This window comes from Dromiciops gliroides, chromosome 6 (assembly GCF_019393635.1).
Source record: "Dromiciops gliroides isolate mDroGli1 chromosome 6, mDroGli1.pri, whole genome shotgun sequence".
In the NCBI taxonomy this organism is placed as follows: Eukaryota; Metazoa; Chordata; class Mammalia; order Microbiotheria; family Microbiotheriidae; genus Dromiciops; species Dromiciops gliroides.
In genome coordinates, this window is record NC_057866.1 from 109,764,944 (window position 1) to 109,788,686 (window position 23,743).

At 44.0% G+C, this 23,743-nt stretch overlaps 1 protein-coding gene across 8 annotated transcripts in view; it reads left to right on the top strand.

The window, feature by feature from the left end:
* Positions 1-23,743, top strand: part of TUB (TUB bipartite transcription factor) — a 146,977-nt gene that overhangs the window by 88,893 nt on the left and 34,341 nt on the right. For 6 of the 8 annotated variants that reach the window (XM_043970316.1, XM_043970321.1, XM_043970317.1 and 3 more), the window contains exons 2-4: positions 1,858-1,909; positions 3,811-3,973; positions 14,397-14,546. In XM_043970316.1, the coding sequence (XP_043826251.1) occupies positions 1,858-1,909; positions 3,811-3,973; positions 14,397-14,546 (365 nt within the window). Of the gene's footprint in view, positions 1-1,330; positions 1,367-1,857; positions 1,910-3,810; positions 3,974-14,396; positions 14,547-23,743 lie in introns of those variants that run through there. The other 2 variants (XM_043970320.1, XM_043970323.1) reach the window with 2 other exon arrangements.

Here is a 23,743-nt window from a genome sequence, read left to right on the forward strand (position 1 = left end):
CATGTCTTTTAATTATGAATGTAGGGAATAATCTGTTTTTCTGAGAAGAGGTTCATAGGCTTCATAAGCCTGCCCAAGAAGTCCATGGCACACAAAAGGTTAAGAACTCTTGACTTGGTTAGTTGAAGGCATGGATGGTTTGCTCAACAATACTTCTCAGCCTTAATAAAATGGTGTGGGGGATATCTAAAACACACACACACACACACACACACACACACACACACACACACACACACACGAGTCTGCCTCCAAATATATCTTGGTAGGCTAGAGCAGTGGGATGGAGCTAATAAGCTGACATTTAATAGCGATGAATGTAAAGCCCTTGGCTTAGAGGAAAAAGAAAAATGATGATATGATGTAGGGGCATGGCTGGGGAGGTGCTTGTTTGTTTTTTTTTTTAAACTTGGTGTTTTATCAGACCGCAAGGTCAACATGAATCAGATGTATGACATAGCAGCAAAAAGACCAAAAAACAAAACAAAACAACAAAACTGCTGTGCCCCAGAACTATATGGGAGGTGATAGTTCCATTGTCCTCTGCCTTGATCAGACCACACCTTGAGTAGTGTGTTCAGTTCTGGGTGCCACATTTTAGAAGAGACCTTGATAAACTGGAGTACGCCCAGGGGATGGTGACCTGGTGACAACTGACATGACAACTGGCTGAAGCAACTGCAGATGTTTAGCCTCAGAAAGGAGAAGGCTTAGGGTTGTGGGTAGAATGAGCATGATAGCTATTTTCCAGTATTTGGAAGACTGATATGTATGATAGGGATGTTGCAAGGAGACAGATTTCCGCTTGCCATATGGGGAGAACTTCACAATCAGAGCTGCCTGAAAATAGAATGAGTGGCTTAGTGAAGTAGTCAGTTCTCTGGGCCTAGAATTGTTTGAGCAGGGGCGGGGTAAGTGGCTCTCAGGGATGCTGCAAAGGGGAATCATGCATCAGGCAGGAGGCTGGTCTCCGAGATCTTCTGTGCAGCAAGCTGAGCCTCGATCCTTTCCATGACAGCTCGTGCTGTTAGGAAGCTGAGACTTGTGCTTTCTATGTGTTGGTTCACGTTCTGTCCCATGGGACCAAGCTGACCAAGTCTACTCTTTCTGCAGACAGCTATGATGTGTCCCCAAGTCTTCTCTTTCGCAGGGTAGATGTCTCCAGCCTGTCAGTCCCCACCCAATGTGGTTTCCAGTCCTCTTACTATCTTGATTATCTTCCTTAGGGCAACTCCAGTTTGTCAACATTCTTCCTAAAATGTGATGCTCAACTAGACCGAGTACTTCAAATGACATGTGCTTAGGGCAGAGGACAGCAGGAGCTGTCACCTCCCTCCTTCTGGATGCTCTGCCTACATGTTCAGCCGTGGGTTTTTTGTTTGTTTGTTTGTTTGTTTGATGTCCCATTGTTGAGTCTCATCACATGACCTTATTCTTGTGTGTTGTGTTTTTTGAACCCGAGAATAGGATTTTACTTTTTTCCCTATTGAATCTCATCTTGTTAGATATCGGACATCCTTCTAGCATGCCACTCCTTTGGATGCCAGCCTTATTTGGCGTCTTGGTTGACAGCCCTCCCCACCCACATGCATCCTCCCCCTTGATGAAATGCTGGGTTTCCTTCCCAGGGACTGAGTCCATGGGTCTACTTACCTCTCCAGGAATGTTCTCTAGGGAGTTTGTTAGGTGCCTTTGGGGTCTTGTGATCTTGAAGCTCTGGTCCCTTAGGAGGCTGGGCTATGGGATGGTCCTCCCCAGGTTGGCCCTTTGGAGAAGCTGAGTTCTGCCTTAGACCCTGAGCACTTGCCCTTTTAGGCCTCCCAGGCCTGACTTGAACCTCTGCCTCTTTCTTTGCAGTGTTTTGGACGATGAAGGCAGCACCCTGCGGCAGCAGAAACTCGAGAGGCAGGTGAGTGGGAGGAGGGGGCTGGCCTGGTGCTGGGGGAGTCCATTGCCCACTTAGATGAACAGGCTGGATTTCTGCAGCTCCAGGGGGGCAGAACCTTGCGGTCTGGAACTCCTGTGGGTTGGGGATGCCTCTCCATCAGACCAGGACGTGAGTGGCAAAGGCAGGAGGTTCATAGGGTCCCAGATCAAGAGCTGGAAGGGACTCTAGCCTCTTTATTTTACAGAGGAGGAGGAAGCTGAGGCCCAGAGAGGGAGGTCACTTGTTTAAGGCCGTGTAAGGAGTAATCAGCAGAGCTAGCTTTTGAGCCCAGGCCGTTGGACTCCAAATACAGTACCATCGTGCCTTTGTGGCAGAAAATGGGTCTAGGTGAGGAGTGGGGAATGGAGTGAGGCGTGCCAAAACCCAGCCCGGAGCCTGGTGTTCTCTTCAACTCAACTCTTCTTTATCTGCCCCCTTCTCTCTCTCTCTCTCTCTCTCAGCAATGAGGATTAAGTGACTTGCCCAGGGTCACACAGCTAGTAAGTGTCAGGGGTCTGAGGCTGGATTTGAACTCAGGTCCTCCTAAATCCAGGGCCAGTGCTTTACCCACTGTGCCATCTAGCTGCCCCCCCCTTATCTCTACGAGTTCTGCTTCCACCCCCAGGGCCTGCCCTTGTCTGTGACATCCCTTCTCTGAGTTAACCCAGAACAGGGGATGGTTTCCAAAGCTTTGGGGATGACAGCACGAGGTAGGGGAAAATGCCTGGGACACGGAGTCTGAAAAACCCAGCTTTAAGCCCCATTTCTGCCACTTTAAGGTCCCAGGCACCCTTAGGTAAATCCCTTAACTTCCTTCTCAGTAGAATGAGGGGGTGATATTTGTGCTGCTTCCTTCATGGGGTTGTTGTGAAGGAAACTGAAATCAGAAGAGAAATCTGAGCTCTTCTCTTTTGTATTTGCACCGACCTGGAATTTCATGATAATTTAATCTTTCTGGATGAGGTCAGCACCTCCTCTTCCCCCTAGAGCTGCCTAGAGCATTGGGAGGCTGTGCCTTGCTTAGAATCACTCAGCCAGTACAGTCTTCCTGATCCTTCTCCAGTCTGCTATCTCTGGTCTGCGTCCAGTGAAGCCTTCCCCTGGACCAGGGAAATGGTCAAGCATTTATAAAGTATATAATAGACACGGTAACAGATGGGATGCATTTCCTTCCAAAGAAGAAGGAGGGCTGGGTATGGAGTGAGAGGGCTAGGGATCAGATTCTGGATCTACTCTGGAGTTTCCCCCTTCAGAGGGAGGGCAGGACAATGTTCTGTCTGGTCAGACTAGATCATCTCTGAGGTCTTTTCCAAATCTTGAGTTTCTTTAGGGGGAGATAGGATCGTGCCTGGGGGCAGCCCTCCTATGTGAGGGCAAGGACAGCCATCCATGCTCTCTCCTTAGGGAAGTGTCTGTGGTCTGAAGGGGAGACAGCCCCTGGTCTCAGAGACCTTGGTCTGAGGGGGGAGACATTGCCCTGGCCCCAGAGAGTCCTTGAACCGTAGGCAAGACAAAACCCAGCCCTTGGGGAAAACCTAGTCTGAGGGAGAAGACAAATTCCAGCTCTAGCAGACACTCTGGTCTAAGTGGGGGAACCTCTGGTCCGAGGGACAGACACAGACCAGTTTGGGGGAGCTATAAGGCTGTGGGGAAGACATAGCTCAGCCCTTGGGGATCCCTGTTAGGAGAGGGAGACAGCCTAGACCTCAAAGAGACTCGTCTGAGGGGGAGACACGGTCCTCGAGTTCCAAGTCTGAGATGGAGACTTAGCCTTTGAATTCCAGTGGTCTCGGGTCCTTAGAAAGGGCAAGAATGGAAGGGGCCCTGGGAAGCCTTGGTGGACATCCCCTCAACACTTCCCTGTCTTTGCTTTGTGTCTCCAGAGGGCTCTGCTGGAGCAGAAACAAAAGAAGAAGCGCCAGGAGCCCCTGATGGTGCAGTCCAACCCAGACAGCCGCACGAGGACACGCCGTACGCGGCAGTCTGAGGAGCAGGCCCCACTGGTGGAGTCCTACCTAAACAGCAACAGTAGCACCAGCTACAACGGTATTCAAGGAAGGCTTTAGCATGGATGGCTCCCAGGGGCCAGCACCAAAGGGCTTTGGGTTACTGGGGCCAATAATGCTGCGTGTGGATTTCAGGCACTGGGGTTATAGGAGCCCGGTGTTACCTCCTGTCGGGCTTAGGGGAAGGAAATGGAATAAGCATTTATGAAGTGCCTGCTGTGTTCTATGCAATGTGCTAAGTTCTTCACGAATATCATCTCACTTGATCCTCACAACAGTCCTGGGTAGTAGGTGCTGTTATCATCCCCATTTCACAGCCGAGCAAACTGAGGCAGACAAAAGTTGTGCCTTGTTCAGGGTCGTACAACTAGTAAGTGTCACAGGTTAGATTGGAGTTTGGGTCTTCCTAACTCCAGGCCCTGTGCTCTATCTACTTGTGCCACTAATGGCCTCTAAGTTGGTTTAGGCCTAGCTTTAGAAATGCCTGAAGTTGTACCAACCCAACTTTATAGGACACTTATCACCACGACCACCATCATCATCATGGCAAACTCATTTAACATAGCAATTGTTGTTAATAATAATAGTAGCCAGCATTTATGTAGCACCTTAAGGTTTGAAAAGGGCTTTACATAAACTATTTCATTTAATCATCACAATACTTGTGAGGTATGTGCTGTTTTTATCCTTATTTTAAGGTTTAGTGACTTCCCCAGGGTCACACAGCAAGTCATTATTGGAAGCTGGATTTGAATTCAGGTCTTCCTGACTCCAAGTTCCATCTTCTACCCACTGAGACACCTAGTTGTAAATAATAGAACGTAGCATACTCCACACTTATAATTTGCCATTTCTTAACAAAGAAGAGAGAGAAATGTTTTAGCATCAGTCATCTGTAGCCAATATAGTTTGTTTAACTTTTTGTCTTCATTTATATCATCTTATTCATTGCACAATATATTCTACTGGCTCTACTTTCTTTTCTCTGAATCAGTTCATGCAAATCTTTGTGTTTTCTGAATTCTTCAACTTTACATTTTTAATCGTGCCCAGTGTTATGGGTATTTAGGTACCTTAAGCTAATGCTTCTCAGGCTTACAGGGCCTTTAGGGTCTGGATGTTATCACAATAGGGAAAGCTGTGCAGCAAAATCACAGGAACAGCCAAGGAACAAGTGCAGCCACTGAGCGTGGGGATACATTTTCACCCACTCTGGCATACACATACCATATGGAATTCAGTGCTTTTCCTCCTACCGTCTTGAAGAGCAATAATAAGAAGTCACTTTTATGTAACACTATAGATTTTCAACTGCTTCACATATATTTGATCTCAGTAGTCTTGTGACAAGGCAGAAGCAGTAAAAGCTGAAAAATCAATAATAACAATATATTCATATTGAACTTTAAAGTTTACAAAGTGACACATGGCAACCTTCCCACAATTCTGTGAGGTAGGCATTTTGAGAATTGTGCTTGTTTTACCCGTGGGGAAATTGAAATACAACTTAAGTGATGTGCCCACTGTTCACAAAACCAATAAGCATCAGAGCCAAGATTGGACCCCAGATTTCTCTTGACTCTGACTCTATCAGTCTCCACCATACAGCAATGTTTATTTGGGCTTGATGCTTCCTGTTGTCATGGTTTAGTTGCATTGCCTTTTCTGTTGTTTTAACATTGTCCAGATATTCAGGGCTGTAAGATCCTTGGCCTCAGGGCCAAGTTTCTTTGTGTTAAACTAAGGAAAATAATATCTCTAGCACTTAATCTACAAGGCTGTTGGGAGGATCAAGGGGGATGATATGTGTAAAGTGCTTTGTACAATTTAAAATGCTACAAAAATAACCATTATTATTATTGTAGAAAGTGTGGTGTAGTGACCGGAGTCAGGCTCAGAGTCAGAAAGACTTCCCAAGGTTCAAATTCCATCTCTGACCCATCTTGGTTGGATGGCCCTGGGCAAACAATTTAATCTCATATTAGCCTTCAGTTTAAGGCTACAAATTGCAGAACAGTTGGTGATCTGCATTTATAGAGGGAATTTCCTCATTCCAGTGGAGTCACAGGTCTGTAAAGAACAAAAATTATTACAAGGTATTGCTATTATAGGGCTCTAGGTTTTACAGGGTCCTGGAATTACAAGGATAGGGTCCCAACTGTTTAACATTAAAGGGGTATCCCATAGATGGTGATTCTGGAGCTATTGAAGAAGTAGTTGTTTCCACTGCTCCACCAAGTGATAAGAAACAGCCCTGGGTGCCAACAGAAGTGAGAACATCTGTTCCTACCCACAAGAAGAGGAGGCATTGTGATGGTCAGTGGCTCTGTGATGAGGGACACAAATTATATTTCATATATTTTAGTCTTAAAATCATCCATCGGGAAAAGCAGCAGATGTAACACAAGTAGGAAGAAAGAAAAATAGAGGCAATGAGTAAATCACAAGAGACACTAATTAGAAAGAGGAGTAAAAATATTATAGCCTTAAATGTTTATATAGCAGCACATAGAGTATGAGTAATGTTGTGAATGAGATCTCAACACAAGAAGGTAATTACGACCTTCTAGGCATCAAAGACTTTAGATTTGGAAGAGACTTCTGGGAGCCTATAGACCAAACCGTATCTTCCCAAGAATTCCTTCTACAACATTCCTGGTAGGTGGTCAGCTAGTTTTCACTAGAAGACCTCTAGAGAGGGAGGATCTCCTATCCTTTGGATAGCCTACCTTGTGAGGAAGATTTTCTTCCATAAGGCTAAATCTCTCTCTCTAATTTCTATCTTTTACTCCTGGTTCTACCCTCTGGGACCAAGAAGAGCAAATCTAATGATCCGTGTCATATGACAGCACTTTGTCAAACCCTTGAAGACACCATCACATCTTCTCCAGGCTTCTCAAGGCCAATTCCTTCAACTCATCGTCATCTAGTGTCATTTTGGTTTCCCTCCCAGATGCTCCCCATCTCAATGTCTTTTCTAAACTGTGTGTCTAGAACTGACTACGGTAGTCCAGAAATGGTGTGACTAGAACATAGTATAATGACATTGACACTTATACCTGTCAATGAAGCCTTAGCTATAATTAGCCTCTTTTGGGGGGGGGGCAATGAGGGTTAAGTGACTTGCCCAGAGTCACACAGCTAGTAAGTATCAAGTATCTGAGGCCGGGTTTGAACTCAGGTCCTCCTGAATCCAGAGTCAGTGCTTTACCCACTGTACCACCTCTCTATATAATTAGCCTTTTTGACTGAGTGACCTTGTAGTCTACTAGAACCCCCACATCTTTTTCAGACAATCTGTTATCTATCCATGCCTTCTCCATCTTGTTCTTGGGGATTTGTTTTCTTACACACGAAAGCCAAAGTTTTACATTTTTTCTCTTTCGGGTTCTATCTTCTTAAGTTTAGCCCATTGTCCTACCTGTCAAGGTCTTTTTGGATTTTGATTCAATCAACTGATACATTAACTATCCTTTACACCTTTGAGTCATCTGCAGATTTGATAAGTATTTGTCCTATACCTTTAATCCAAGTTCCTGATAAGAGCTGGGCTAGATCCCTGGGGCACTCCCCTAGAGACCCCCTTCCAAGTGAAGATTGGGCCATAAATGACCATTCTTTTGGCCTGTCCATTTAGCAGGCTCTGAATCACTGTCATTGTGCTGTCTTCTAGTTCACCTCTCTACATGTGCCCACAAGAACAACTTGAAAGGAAGAGCGAGAACCTGGCTTCCAGTTCTAGTCCCTTCTCTCACTATCAGTGTGATCTTGAGCAAGACACTAAAATGTCTCCTGGCCTTTCCTAATCTGTAAATGGACTTGACCTCTCAGGACCCTTTTAGCTCAACTCAGGGCAGATAGGTAGTGCAGTGGACAGAGCACTGGCCCTGAAGTTGGGAGGACCTGAGTTCAAATCTCACTTCAGACACTAGCTGTGTGACCCTGGGCAAGTCACTTAACCCCAATTGCTTTAAACATCTGGGGCCATCTCCAGTTGTTCCGATGTATATCTTGCCACTGGACCCAGATGGCTCTGGAGGAGAGAGTGCAGTTGGTGACTTTGCACAGCTCTCCCTCACTTAAATCCAGTTCGGTGCAAGTCATGACATCACCCTGATGTCATGGTCCTCCACAGAACAAAGGACAAACAACAACATTCCTTTTTTTTTTTTTTGAGGCAGTTGGGGTTAAGTGACTTGCCCAGGGTCACACAGCTAGTGTCAAGTGTCTTAGGCCAGATTTGAACTCAGGCCCTCCTGACTCCAGGGCCGGTGCTCTATCCACTGTGCCACCTAGCTGCCCCCAAACAAAAACATTCCTAACCCAAAGTCTCAGAACGCCAAAGCTCTGACAATGGAGCCACCCTGGCATGGGTAAAAATGGGACCTCTTTGTGGATGGCTCTAAATCTGTTACCTAATATGATATATGACTTTGTCGAATCCTTTGCTAAAATCTAGGTAAACTCTATCTGTAGAATTTTCCTGTTCTCCCTATCTAGGAAGCCTGACAAAAAGGAAATGAGGTTAGTCTGAGGTGACCTGTTTTTTATGAAGTCAGGCTGTCTTTTTGTTATCACCGCTTCTTTTATTAATGTTTCCTAACCATTCTTTTAATAATATGCCCTAGAATTTTGTCAGAAGATTCACTGGTTCTTTGTCTGCTGGGTACATTCGCTTCCCCATTATTTTCTTTTGAAAATTGGAACATTTACCCTTTTCCAATCCTGTGGCACTTACCTTATTCTCTTGTTGTTTAGTCATTTTTCAGTCATGTTTGACTCTCCATGACTCCCTTTAAGGTTTTCTCGGCAGAGATACTGGGAGTGGTTTGCTGTTTCCCTCTCCAACTCATTTTATAGATAAGGAAAATGAAGCACACAGGGTTAAGTGACTTGCCTAGGGTCACACAGCTGCTAAGTGTCTGAGGCCAGATTTGAATTCAAGAAGATGAGTCTTCTTGACTCCAGGCCTGGCACTCTATCTATTGCATCACCTAGCTGCCCCATCTCATTCTCTAAAATCTTTCAAAGATTAGTGATCATATCCATCAGTTCTTTTAGTCCTTGCTATGTAATTTGTTTGGATCAATTGATTTCTACCAAGATTTCATTCATGTGTCTGTGTTTCCATAGCCCCTATAACATTTGTCACTTTTTTGGTTAACTTTGCCAATCTTTTTTTTGGTGGGGGGGTAAATGAGGGTTAAGTGACTTGCCTAGGGTCACACAGCTAGTAAGTATCAAGTAGTGTCTGAGGCTGGATTTGAACTCAGGTCTTCCTGAATCCAGGGTCGGTGCTTTATCCACTGCGCCACCTAGCTGCCCTTAACTTTGCCAATCTTGATGGTTATAAGCTGCTTTAATTTGCATTTCTATAATTATTAGTCATGTAGAGCATTATTTTCATAAGGCTGTTGATAATTTGAACTTCTTCCTTTGAGAAGTACCTGTTCACAGTGGAGAAAGCACCTGCTCTGGATTCAGGAGGACCTGAATTCAAATCTGGCCTCAGACACTTGACACTTACTAGCTGTGTGACCCTGGGCAAGTTACTTAACCCTCATTGCCCCGCCAAAAAAAAAACAAAACCCAAACCCCCAAGTCCCCCCCAAACCTAGAGAACTACCTGTTCATGTTCTTTTTACATTTGTCAATTGGGCAAAGGCATTTTCTTACTATCTCCTAACTTATTTGGGGTATTAGTTCCCTATTAGCTATTAACATTCTGTCCTCTCCCATATAGAGATTTTTCTCCTTTACAGAGAAAACAGAAGCAAGTAAGACTTGAGTAGTACTACCTTCACCCTCTTGTTTCATCATCACATACTCAGCCCATTTCTTCTGAGCAGTGGTACTGCCCCTTTTTTGAGCCTCCCCTTTTCTTCCAATATGGCTACAAGCCAAGAACAACCAATCAATATCCTGTCCCTCCTTCTTTTTTTATTCATTCTATTTAAAAAAATTTTATTTTATTTTTGAAGGGCAATGAGGGTTAAGTGACTTGCCCAGGGTCACACAGCTAGTAAATGTCAAGTGTCTGAGGCTGGATTTGAACTCAGGTCCTCCTGACTCCAGGGCCAGTACTCTATCCACTGCGCCTTTTTTGTTCATTCTAAACTTCAGTAGATCTTAAGCACATCATAAAGTTTGCACTGAAGTTCATAAGACGGTAGAAACACAGAACAATATAAAGGCAACTAGGTATCACAGTGGATAGATCATTGAACCAGGAGACAGGAAGACCTGAGATCAAATCTGGCCTCAGACACTTACTGTGACACTGTGTAACCCTGAGCAAGTCACTTAACCACTCTCTGCCTCAGTTTACTCATCTGTAAAATGGGGATAATAATAGCCACAAAAGGTTATGGTGAAAATAAATAGAATATGTGTAAAATGGTTTGCAAACCTTAAAGTGCTATAGAAATGCTAGCTATTATTATTATTATTATTATGAGTTATTTTCACCCAAATATAATTCTTATTAGTCCTAAGGGGTGGAACATTTAATGTCAGTTCTTTGTACAGAAAAGGGCCCCGGGGAGAAGGGACCGGCTGGCTTCCTTCTTCATCACCTCCTCCACTTATCACCTGCCAAGTCTTGTCTTCCCTCCTGAAGATATCTTGCATCTAGCCCTTCTTTTCTAGTTCCTGCTGCTGTTGGTGAGTTTCCTCGACCATTGTCATAATTTCCTAACTGGTCTTTCCATCTCTGAGCAATCTTCTTAAAATGCTGCTGTAATCATGTCATTTCCCTTCACAGGAGCCTCACAATGTACATATACAAATGTACATAGCACGTAGTAGGTGCTTAATGTTTATTGGCTGACAGCCATTTTCGTGCAGTGGAGAGAGACCACTGGATTTAGGATTATGGCTGAGAGCCAGAAGGAAGCCTAGAGGCCATTTAGCCCGGTCCTCTTTTTGACATAAGGACGCTGAGGCTCAGTTTGTTTTAAATTACTTCCCTACGGTTACTCAGCTAGTAAATGTCTAAGGTAGGATTTGAACCCAGGTCTTCCTGACTTCAAGTCTATCATTCTTTCTACTACCCCCTGTTGCCTCTCACTTGAAGGTAGGAGACCTGAATTGATGTGTTGACTCTGATATGAGCTATATGATTGTGGCTTCCTCTCTGAGCCTCAGTTTCCTTTTCTGTAGAATGAGGTTAGTATCATACGCACCTCACTGGGCACTTGTCAAAATGTTACAGAAAAGTGAGGTCAGCGTTATTTTTCTATAGAAAAAGTCTGGACTTCTTTTCTTTGCCCTTCAAGGCCAACTGTAATATGGCCCTGGCCTACTTGAATACAGGTAGTTTGGAGATGATGGGATTCCAAAGTTTTTGTTGTTTGTCCTTCATTCTCGAAGAGGACCGATGACACCATGATGGTGACATCTTGACTTGCACATGAATTGGATTTAAATGAGGCAGAGCTGCCCAAAGTTATCCAGAGTCACTGGAGTCCAGTGGCCAGACAAAAGTCAAGACAAATGCTGATAGTCTGGAATTCTTGGGAGCAGCAGGCAGTGAACCAGAAGCAGTCTCAGTAGATCCTTTCTTTCCTAGAAGATAATTTCCCCAGCTATAAAATGTGGGATTGAGTTAGCTCATAGCCAGCTCTAACCCAATTTGTTTGAGCCACTGGCTACATCTGCTGGCCAGTTTGGGAACTGTGGTTGTTCAAGGTCACCTGTAGAACCACTCTTGTTTATAAAGTGCTTTAAGGGATGGGTGAGACCAGGGCTGTGGCCACCCCTGAGAGACATGGTGATAACCCTCCCCACACATAGGGAGAAGACGGTGTGATCAGATTTGGCCATGCCAGGTTTGAGATGGGGATTTCTAATAGTGACAGAGCTTTGGAAAGAGAATGTAGGAGTTACCTACCTCCAAACATTCCTCTGGGTTCTCATGTTCTCTTTGCTGTCCCCTTCTTTACCCTTCCCTCTTGCCCCTCTGAGGGGGCTAGAGTCCCCCTGCAAAGGGGAGAAAGTAGCAGGATTCCCATGATACATAGAGTGGACCAGAGGTGGCTTCAGTGCCCAAAGCACACATGAAACCTTTTTTTTTTTTTTTTGTGGGGCAGTGAGGGTTAAGTGACTTGCTCAGGATTACATAGCCACTAAGTGTCAGTTGTCTGAGGTCATATTTAAACTCAGGTCCTCCTGAATCCAGGGATGGTGCTTTATCCACTGTGCTACCTAGCTGCCCCCCCCAAAGCACCACCTTTTTATTCAACCTCTGCTAAATGCCAGGCAGTGTGTAGGGAATGGAGTTACAAAGGCAAAAAAGAAATGGTCCCTGTCCTCAAGAAGCTTACATTCTATAACATTTTTACAGATAAATAAATACAAAATATATGAAATAAGTACAAAATAATTTGGGAGAAAGATGGGAATGTTAGCCATTGGTAGGATCAGGAAGGGACTCAGCATTGGAGCTGAGCCTTGAATGTTGCTAAAGATTCCAAGAGTTGAAGGAGATTGCTTCCTAGACATGGGGCGCAGCCTGTGCAAAGGTATGGAGGTGGGATATCTCATGGATGGAGAGAAGCTACATTCTCTCTCTTTTTTGCCATGGAGGTTTATGGAATAGAAAAAAAAAATTGAGTGGAGACCTGGGTTCTAATCCTCGCCCTGCCTCTATGTAGCCTTGGGTAAGTCTTATGCCCACAGTTTTCTCATCTATCCACAGGGAATTTGTCTTCCCTGGATGATCTCGGATGTCTTCAAACTCTGATATTCTATACTCGAAGACTCTTCTTCCAGCTATGACATTTCTATGAATCTATCTTTGCTAAGTGACCAGGAAGCACATTTTGACTCACTTTGGGGAATAATATGCTAACTGTCAGGGCTGTCTCACAATGAAATGGGCTGCTTCTACTCCAGTGTGGTTTCAGGCAGAGACACAATGACCAGCTGTCAGAGATTCTGTAGAAGGGCTTCTTGCCCTGGACACAAGTGTGGACAAAGAGGACTCCAGAGCTCTTTCTGCTGTATGCTATGCCAGGGGCCCATGTCCTTTGTTCTCTCCCCGCCCCTTTCTTTGCCTGGTGCTCAGGACACATAGGATCATAGTGCCCCTCCACTGACGATCCCGCTGGGTAATGGCTTGTTGCCAAGCCATGCCTCTCCCTCCATTCTCTTTCTCTCTTGATAATCACCAACAAACACAAACATTTCAATGTTTGAATAACAAAGAAGATCATGTTGGAAATGATGCATTCTGTTACATAGAGCTTATTTTTCAAAATAGCATTAAATTTAACACGGTGGTGGCAAAATCGCTGTGTTTATGCCCCCGTTTGAATTTTTTGTTTTCTTCTTAAAACATTTTACTCTTCTTTCTTTTTTGGAGGGGGCCCATCTCTGTTAATACCTACTAATTCATCTTCTTCCCACCCCACAGAAGCCTTTGGTTTTTTTAAAAATCTCATTTAATTTTTTAAATTACGAATTTAACAAACACTAAACAAAATGAACATTTCCATAATAATTGGAGAAGAGAAGAAGAGGATTGTTTATGGAACTGCTAATCTCTCTTGCTTTTAATTTTAGTTATATAACAAATTAATATGGATGTTTCAAAGCCGTCACGCTTGTTTGTGATTTCTTCTGGCCTGCCTTCTCTTATTTGTTTTTGGGGTAAGAGGGGGACTCCCATCCTCAACCTCTTAAATCCCTTCCCCTCTCACATCAAAATTGAAAAAAAAACATAGCCACAAAATCCTTATCACAAATATGCATGGTCAAGCAAAACGAATCCCCCCCTCCCCCCCCCCCCCGGCCATTGGCCATGTCCAGAAATGAATGCCTCATTTTCTATCTTCAGGTCACCACTTCTGTGTCAGGAGATGAGTAGCATGAGAAGCCCACCTTTGTAAGAAATGAATGGGGGGGGGGCAGCTAGGTGGCGCAGTGGATAGAGCACCAGCCCTGGATTCAGGAGGACCTGAGTTGAAATCCGGTCTCAGACACTTGACACTTACTAGCTGTGTGACCCTGGGCAAGTCACTTAATCCTCGTTACCCCCACCCCAAAGGGAAAGAAATTAATAGGGGATGGGTATTGAATTTGTGATGTCTTTGGTATGGGGACCTTTCAGGTGAGGAAGAAACCAATGTAGGTCAGTACCTTCTCTGAAGCTAATAATCTTAGAATTGCCGAGAGTATTAACAGCTTGTGACTTGCCAGGGTCACCAGCCAATAGGTGTCAGGGACCAGACCTAGATCTTCCAAGTTTTGGGTCTCACTCTCTATCTGCTGTATCACACTGCTTGTAACAAAAGAATATAGTCGAGCAGATCTCGTTGGCACGCTGGCCATGCCTGGAAATGTCTGTCTCAATCTAATCCTGTACCCTGTCCCTTCTCTGCCAAGAACTCCTTGTATGATTCTCATTTCTCTGTTCATCTCTGGCTCTTCCAACCCTGCCCTTCCCATCCTTCTCCAAGCAGTACAGGAGGCTGAACAAGATGACGGGAAGTTGGGCGAGGACCCCTTGATGCCCAGATCAGCCAAGAGGAGCCCTGCAGCAGGGGCAGGGGCAGCGGCAGCAGGCGGTCAGGGTGGTATCTCTAAAAAGGAGAAGAAGGGGAAACCCAAAGGTGAGTCCCTCTGTCTTGGCTTCCGGTCCTCCAGGGCTGGTGGTGGGCATGATTGCCAGTGGTAGAATAGAGAGGGATCATCGAATGCCTTCTTCCCATGACTGCAGGCTGGCAGATGGGATGTATTTGTGTAGTTGGAGGTAAGGAACGGGTCTTCCCTTGGCCAGAAGCCCTCAGGGTTGTTTGGCTAAAATCCAACCTCCAAAGCCCAGGTTTTATTAAAATCATAGATCTTAAAGCTGGAAGGAACCTTCAGAGATCATCTGGTCCAGCCCCCGGGTTATCATCTTCATCATACAGAGAGACTATTGAGCCACATGTAGGAAGAGTCCCAATCCTGGAATACCTTAAAATGAGAACCGATGTTTCCTGATTTCCAGGCCAGCGTTCTTTTTACCTCATCCAGTAATTATATTTATCAGATTAGATTTATATTAATATAGATGACATTAATGACATATTAAGATAAATTATGTTTATATTAATTATAGTTATCAAAATTTCTAGAACATTTTGTCCTGATTTGTGTAATGATTTAAATCAGAGGTTATTTACCGTTTTTGTGTGTCTTGGACTCTCTGGGCAGTCTGATAAAGGCTATGAACCCCTTCTCAGAATTCTGTTTTTAAATGCATAATGATAAAACACTCAAGATTACATTTATATTGAAATAGTTACCAAAATATTTGTAACAACATGTTCATGGCCCCCAGATTAAGAATCCTTGATCTAAATAGGGGCCACCTCTGAATAGAACTGTAGCCCCCAAATGGGCTTTTTGAGAGGGCTGGACCAATTGATCCCTAATGAAGGCCTGGGAGAGGAGGAAGGGCCCCTCCCAGCTTTGACATTCTGTGATCCCATCATCTCTTTCCTCAAAGGAAGAAACCCATACACTAAAAAACCAGCTTATCCTTGGGTTCTATGCAAGCCCGATTTGGGGGGAAATGGGTGTTTTCTATTCAAAAACAATACGGTTAAATAAAAAAACCAAAAACAAAACAAAATAAAAAACCCCAATACAGTTATTTAAGGATCTAGAGCTGTCCTCGTTCTTGTTGTACCTCTTGACTGTGAGAACCTGGCTGAACTGCCTGGCTTAATAAAGGCAGAAGGAAGCAGTTCGTCAAAATTCAAATATGTCTATTTACAACTCCTCCAGCCTGGCTCTGCTTTCCTCCGGCCCCTTTTTGGGCCTCAAAAATCTTAGCACAGCTCTTTCTCCAAAAGAGGCCTTAGAGGTTTCCGTGGACCCAGGCCCAAGTTAACTCCCAGCGTTCCAGCTCACTTCTAAGAGAAATACAGCGAATTTTCCCAAACGAGATGAACTGTTGTGCAGTGGAAACTCTATGTCTCTGTCTCTCTCTGTGTCTCTCTCTCTCTGTGTGTCTCTGTCTCTATCTGCCTCTGTGTCTCTGTCTCTGTCTCTCTCTGTGTCTCTGTCTTTCTTTGTCTCTGTCTCTGTCTCTCTGTCTCTGTCTCTCTCTGTGTCCCTCTCTCTGTCTCCTTCTCTCTTTCCTCTATTAAATTTTGAAAACTGTTAAACTCATTTGTCAAACAGATCATGTTAAAAGCCTCGATCCTGGAGCCAGGAGACCTGTGTTGAAGTCCTGACCTTACCACTGACTTTCTGTGTGCCTTTTGGAAGGCCACTTCCCTCTGGGCTTGAGTTTTCTCTTCTGTGATATGAGGCAGTTGAACTGGATCTCTCAAATTTCCTCTTGTTCTCTCTCCCTGATTCTAGGAAATCCTCACTTAAGTTGCAATTGATTTCCCAACCTTGAGGAACAGAGTCCTGGGTTGGTCCCCTTGGTTTGCTGGTGCCTTTGACCTTGCACAAATCACTTCACTTTTCTCTTTTATTTCCCTCCATGAAACTGGGCAGGGATAGCTATGGTATCTGTGTCAGTCCAGTTCTGGATCTCAAGGAAGAGGAACACAATAACCTCTAATCTAATTGCAGAGTTTATTAATAGCATCCAGACATCAGTGGGAAGTGTGTGCGCACGCGCACACACACACACACACACACACACACACACACACGGACATAAGATGTTCTCTTGCTTCATCACTGCCCCCTACATCCCAGTCCTGGTCTGACTCTGGGAAATGAAGCCCCACACGACCACAACTCAGACTGTCCACTCAACATAGACTAGAGGTGGGTTCAGAGTGGCCCAAGGCCTAAAGGAGAAAAAGGGAATTGAAGCCTTTTTACAAATGTACCAACTGAAGTTATACAGGCCTCAGGTGCCTCTGAACATACCACTCACAAGTAGGTCAGAGATGTATTAACATAGAGGCTGGTAGAATTCCTTTGGTGTCAGAGCCTACACCCATAGTCATTCTAGCTATTTCTTTCTACACGTTCTTTCCTTTTTGAGAAGTGGCCAGAAGTTGTCTGTATCAACATTCAGTGGCAGAGTTGAGCTCTAAAAAGACCTTGGCAGGCTACAGTCTTGGGCCAGATTTAGTAAGATCAAGCATAATAGAGATAGATGGAAAGTTTTCCATTTATTTGGGTTCAAGAAATCAACTTATTAAGTACAATATGGGGGAGGTATGGCTAGGAAGCAGTTTGTCTGAAAAAGATCTAGGAGTTTTTAGTGGACCACAAGCTCAATATGCATCAACAGTGTGATATGTGAACCAAGAAAGGAAATTATTTCATTGGCTGCATTGAGAGGCATGGCAGACTTTCAGGTCGTGCGACCAACAAGACAAAGGGCCGATACTTCATCTGATCCTTATGGCCCCTTTAGCCTCTCCAAAAGAATAATTGTACTCAAAAGATAAGGTGATTTCAGCTCTTTGCTCCAAGGTACCAAGAATCCTCAAGAGGTTAAAAACCTGATGAATTATGAGCAGAGAAGGCTAATCTCTAACCCCTATGGGTGCTTACTCAGCACCCCTTCCTTTACTGCTGACCAAGCTGACCCCCGGGTTTGCAATAGAACTTGGCCCTCCCTCCTCCTAGTGCCCCAGAAAACCAAAAGGCAGAAGCTTGCTCTATAACAATACTGTGCTGTAAGCGTAAGCTAGGGAACTGGGACAGGATGGAGTTTGGATGAAGTGTGTGGTGCTCCACTAAACCTGAGGGAAAATTGACCAGCATCCAGCTGGGACCAATTCTGTCCCCCCCCAGGAGATAGACTTTCATTTAATATCGAGTGGAGGCCTCCAGCTGATGTCACATTGTTATCTATAATGAAAAAAAAAAGCAACCCTGTTGGAAAAAGAGTCAATAATTTATAGGAATTGATGTGCCAAATTAGTAATCCAGGCCATTTCTTGAAATAAATATGTACAATGCATTACTCATCCATTCTTTCACTTTGGTTGTTTTTGCACTCAAAGCGACACAGGTATTCCCCAGCTGTGGAAGAGGCTGAGACAACTTCGAGATGCAGCCCCTCAGGGAAACGACAGTTAAAGGGGAAGGAGTCAGAAAGGGAGCAATAGGTGAATACAAGGAAAAAAGACAGAAATCATGAAAGGTCTCAGCGGGGAGAAACACAGCATCCAACCATGAGGAAATGATTGTGCCATTATACCACGGATTAATTGGACTAGATTTGCAGTGTTGTATTCAGTTCTGGGTGCCCCATTTTAGGAAGGACATCAATAAGGTGGATTGTGCAAAGATAAGGACAACCAGGAGGGTGAAAGAGACTTGAGTCCATGAAGATCAGTTGAAGGAGCTGAGGTGAGTTTAGAATGGAGAAACCTTAGGAGGGACAGAATAGTCAGTAAAGATTTAGCAAGTCTCTAGTACATGCTAGGCTCTGTGCTAAGCACCTGGGATACAAAGAAAGGCCCTCAGGGGCAGCTAGGTGGCGCAGCATATAGAGCCTTGGATTCAGGAGGACCTGAGTCAAATCCGGCCTCAGACCCTTGACACTTACTATCTGTGTGACCCTGGGCAAGTCACTTAACCCAAATTGCCTCACCAAAAAACCCCCAAAAACAAAAAAACAAAGAAAGGCCCCCAGGGAGCTCACAGTCTAACAGGAAAGACAATACACAGAAAAAAGCTGAAAAGGAGGTGAAGGGGAGGAGGGTACCTGGTGTATGGGGCTAATGAAGTCCGGCATCCTGGTAGAAAATTACGATATGGCTGTCTTGAGTCTCCTCCTTAAGTGAAAGATTTGGGTGGAGGTCTGAGGGAGGAAGGTGCCCCAGGGGCAGGGGGTCCTGAGGAGCTGTGATGGCTGCTCTTTTCAGGTATTTGAAGGGTGCGCCTGTGGAGGAAAGATGAGGCCTGTTTTGCGTGGCTTTGTATGGGCAGAACCAGGAAGTTGCAGAAAGCAGTCATTCTGAACAGGGTTACCAGGAGCTTTGGCTAAGTGGGTGCTACCACTTAATATTTGAAATTGCATGTGTGTGTCTCCATCTTTCTGGAGTTTGTTCAAGGCCAAAAAACAAACAAACAAACAAACAAAAAAGCCACTGTGCTTGAGAACCACTAAATGAAAGTTGTTCAGTAGTAGAATGTGTGGCTCAGGAGGCATGGTTGGTCCTCCCTTTCCTGGAGGTGTTCAGACAAAGGCTGGATGGCTGACCACTTGTCAGGTCTGCTATAGAAGGCCTTTTTTTGTGGGGCAGTGAGGGTTAAGTGACTTGCCCAGGGTCACACAGCTAGTAAGTGTCAAGTGTCTGAGGTCAGATTTGAACTCAGGTCCTTCTGAATCCAGGGGCCGTGCTTTATCCACTGCACCACCTAGCTGCCCCTATAGAAGGCATTCTTGCTCACACATGGGGTGGATTGGATGACTACTGAGGTTACTCTCAGCTCTGAAATTTGGTGATTTAAAAAAAAATGTATTCACATCTTCCAGTGCCTGTAAAGGTCACAGACTATTAGAACATTAGCTATGTAATGACCTTTAAAAAGTATCTAGTTGGGGGGCAGCTAGGTGGTGCAGTGGATAAAGCACTGACCTTGGATTCAGGAGGACCTGAGTTCAAATCCAGCCTCAGACACTTGACACTTAACTAGCTGTGTGACTCTGGGCAAGTCACTCAACCCTCATTGCCCTGAAAAAAACAAAACAAAACAAAATAAAAAGTATCTAGTTGGGGCAGCTAGGTGGCGCAGTGGATAGAGCACTGGCCCTGGATTCAGGAGGACCTGAGTTCAAATCTGGCCTCAGACACTTAACAATTACCAGCTGTGTGACCCTGGGCAAGTCAACCCCAATTGCCTCACCAAGAAAAAAAGTATCTCGTCCAGCTTCCTTACTTAGCAGATAAGGAAATGGGCCCAGAGAAAGGATGGACCTTGTCCACGGTCACATAGGTAGTAAGTGTTGGTACTGGGAATATTGGTGCTCTGGCTACAAAACCAGTACTTTTCTAACTACACTGTGCTAAAATGAACCCGACCTCATTGCAAGGCTATCTTCTTTAATCTCATATGCTGCTTGCCTCTCAGTCACAGTGCACACGTCCCTCGTTATTACCCAGGTCTAGCCCTGTGGGTATCCTCACCCTTTAATGCAAGCACGTGTAATGTCTGTATTTTGGTTTTGTTTTTCCTCAAAGGGATTAATGGTACTCTGGTGTTTTCTGTGTTCTTGCTGATCTGATTATTGCTTGGGGGACAAAGTTAATTTCTGAATGTACAATCAGGCCTCTGATCCCACTACTCAGCTGAGATGACTATCTTAAGGTTACCAATGCTCACTTTTCTTTCTTATAAATGTTAATTATAATAACAATAAATGCAATTATAATTATTAGTATTATATGAGACATGTCAGTGGACTTTTATCCATCCTTCATCTCCTTAACTTCTCTGTAGCTTTTGCCTTTGCTGACCACCCTCTCCTCCTGCATCCTTTCTTTTCCATCGCCTTCCATAACACTGCCTTTTTCTGGTTCCTCCTTCCTACTCAACCACTCAGTTTCCTTTGCTGGGTCATTATCCTTTCTTTTGCCCCCCACCATTGAAGCAGGGGTGCTCCTTGAGTCTTTGTCCTGAGTCCTCCACTCTTTTCTCCCTGCATCGCCTCCTTTGGTGATCTTATTCAGCTCCAGGGGGCTCAGGTACTGTCTTCATGTGGAGGACTCTCAAATGAGTAGAGCTGGCCCTAATTGTTCTATAGAACTCCATTTCAGTGTTGCCAGCCGGCTACTGGAAATCTTCACCTCAATGTTTTGTCCTGTTGCTCAAATTCAGCAAGTCCAAAATGGAAGTCACCATCTTTCTCCCTAAACTTTTCCCTCTTCTAAACTTGTCTATTTCTGTCCTGGCACCACCATCCCCTGATTCACTCGGGTTCACAACCTTGGAGTCATATTTTCTTTATTCTTCCCTTCTCCTTTATATCCAGTTAGTTGCCAAGTTTTGTCAATTTTATCTCCATGGCATCTCTTTGCTTCTACTCACTAAACCACAGTCCTGGTTTGTGCCCTCACTTGCCTCTTGCTTGTACTATTGATGTCTTTGCCTCCAGTTTTTCGGATCTCCAATCCATTTTCTGCAGATGATCTTTCTAAGGCACAGATCTGACCGGGTTTCCTCACCACTCAAAAGTGTTCAGTGGCTCCCTACTGCTTCTAGGATAAAATATTAAATCCTCAGTTTAGTTAGCATTTTAGATGCTTCACAACCACAGTGGTAGACTTAGAATGAGGAATACCAGAGTTAAAATCCTGGCCCAGACATTTTCTCATTATGTGACCTTGGGCAAGTCACTTCCCTCAGATGTAAAAATGGGGCTGTTTTATGACCTGCCTCATATGATGATTGTTGGAATCAAATGAGATTGCAGATGTCAAATATTTCATCAGCCTTAAAGCACTATGTAAATGCGAGTTGTTATTATTATTTCCCAAACATATTTCCTTCTATTGTCCTTCAAACATTCTTGTTTGAACTAAACTGAACTTACTAGTTGTTTTCTGAACTTAGTATTTCATCTCTTGCTTCCATATATTTGAGCAAGTTTATTCTGGGATATGCTATGATACACTTTTTTTCATAAAAGTATTTTATTATTTTCCAGTTACATGTAGAGATAGTTTTCAACATTTGTTTTTATAAGATTTCTAGTTTCGAATTTTTCTCTCTCCCTCCCCTTGCGTCCCCCTCCCCAAGACAGCAAGCAATCTGATAAAGGTTATATATGTGCAATCACATTAAACATATTTCTGCATTAGTCATGCTGTGAAAGAAGAATCAGAGCAAAAAGGAAAAACCTCAAAAAAGGAAAACAACAAAAAAAATAGAGTAGGGTTCAATCTGCATCTAGATTCCATAGTTCTTTTTTTCTGGATTTGGAGAGCATTTTACGTCATGAGGCCTTTGGACCATTGTATTGCTGAGAAGAGTCAAGTCTAGCACAGTTGATCAGCACACAATGCTGTTAATACTGTGTACAGTGTTCTCCTGGTTCTGCTCATCTCACTCAGCATCAGTTCGTGTAAGTGCTTCCAGGTTTCTCTGAAATCGCTATGATATACTTTTAAGGCAATCTCTATTATTAACATTTTCTCCATCATTTTATTAAGTCTAGACAATCAACAAAACACTAACGTAAGTTCAAATTTGTAGTGTTTGTGGATATCCAGATTTTCAAGGTGTAAATGCTCACGCTGAAAATTTAACCATCAGCTCTTGTGAGCTGGTATGAGCAGGCTCTAACATTCCACTGAACATATTCCATCCTTGTTTTCATTTCTTAAAAATCATTAATTCAAGACCCCTCTTTGAAGTCTTCCCTTATTCGTTCCTTCCCCCATTTCCCCTCCAGTTGTTAATATTCTCTCCTTCCTCAAATGACACTGAATTTAATCATGTACATCTTCTATTCCTCCTAAGAGAATGTAAGTTCCTTGCTTCTGCCTTTGTTTCCAAAGCTTCTAGCACAGTCAGTGCTTTGCCCATAGTGATCACTTTAATAAATATTTGTTGGGTTGAATAGAACTAAACTCAGAAGAGTCAGATTCTGGAACACTTTGGGTTTGATGGTGAAATATTTGACCTGGGAGTCAGGAAACCTTGGTGCTAATCCTGGCCAAGACACTGACTTGTCCTATGACCTTGAATAAGTCATAATGTTCATGTTAGAACTGGAAAGTTTCTCAGAGATCAACTGGTCCTCTCTCTGTGCCTTGATCTCCTCCTTTGTGTAAGATGAGCACTAATTCCCTTCATGACAAAGCATGCAAGCCTAACTTTAAGTACCCCACCCTAAACTTTCAGCTTTCTCTTGGCTACCCTGAGAGATCTCTAAGGTACCTTTGAGGTCCACTGTGCTCTGTCTATAAGTCCCTGCCTGGCCACATGGTCACTCTATGATCTTGGGAACAGCTCTTGCTCATCTGAGCTTTGATCTCTTCTCTAGTAAAAATGGGGACAGCGATAGCTTGCTCTGCCTACCTCATAGGGCTATTGTGAGAATTTAATGAGCTAATGGATGAAAAGTGCTTTGTCCTGGGCTCCAGGAATGTCTTCTCTAAATGTGAGCTATTTTTGATCCCCTTGGAATGCCGAGTTTGACGTCTGTCTCGTCCTTTACTATCAAGATGGTATTTGTTTGTCTTGTTCTCATTCTGCTTGGGTTACTTCTGTGTGTAATTGTACATCTTGGGACTGTTTGGACCTCTTAGCATTTGTTCTGCTGCGGGGAAGCATTTCAGAACAAAAGGCACTTGGGTTCCATGGGAACCCCATCTGCACCCTTTGTCTGCTGTGCCAGCTCTGGTTCTAATGCTTAAGTGTGCCTTCCAGATGAGCCCCTTGGTCAGTTTCTGGAATGCTGTCCGCCCCTCAGGGAAATTCTCCTGTTCCCCATCTCTTACCATCAGGATCTCTTCCGGCCTAGCCTCCTCCCTCTTCTGTTCCTCTCTTTTGTTCTGTCCTATGCCCGTAGGCAACTAGGGGACTCAGGGGATTGAATGTTGGACTTGGAGTCACAAAGACCAGAGTTTAAAATCCTGCCTTAGATGCTTATTAGCTGTGTGGCCCTGGACAAATTCTCTTGGCCTCAATTTTACCATATGTAAAAGGAATATTATACACACACACACACACACACACACATATATATATATATATAGAAAGACAGAGACAGAGAGAGAGTAAGCATTTACCTCACAGGGTTGTGAGGATCAAATGAGATAAAATATGTCAACTCATATAAATGTTAGTTATCATGATTATTGTTACTGTTATCATTGGGGCATAT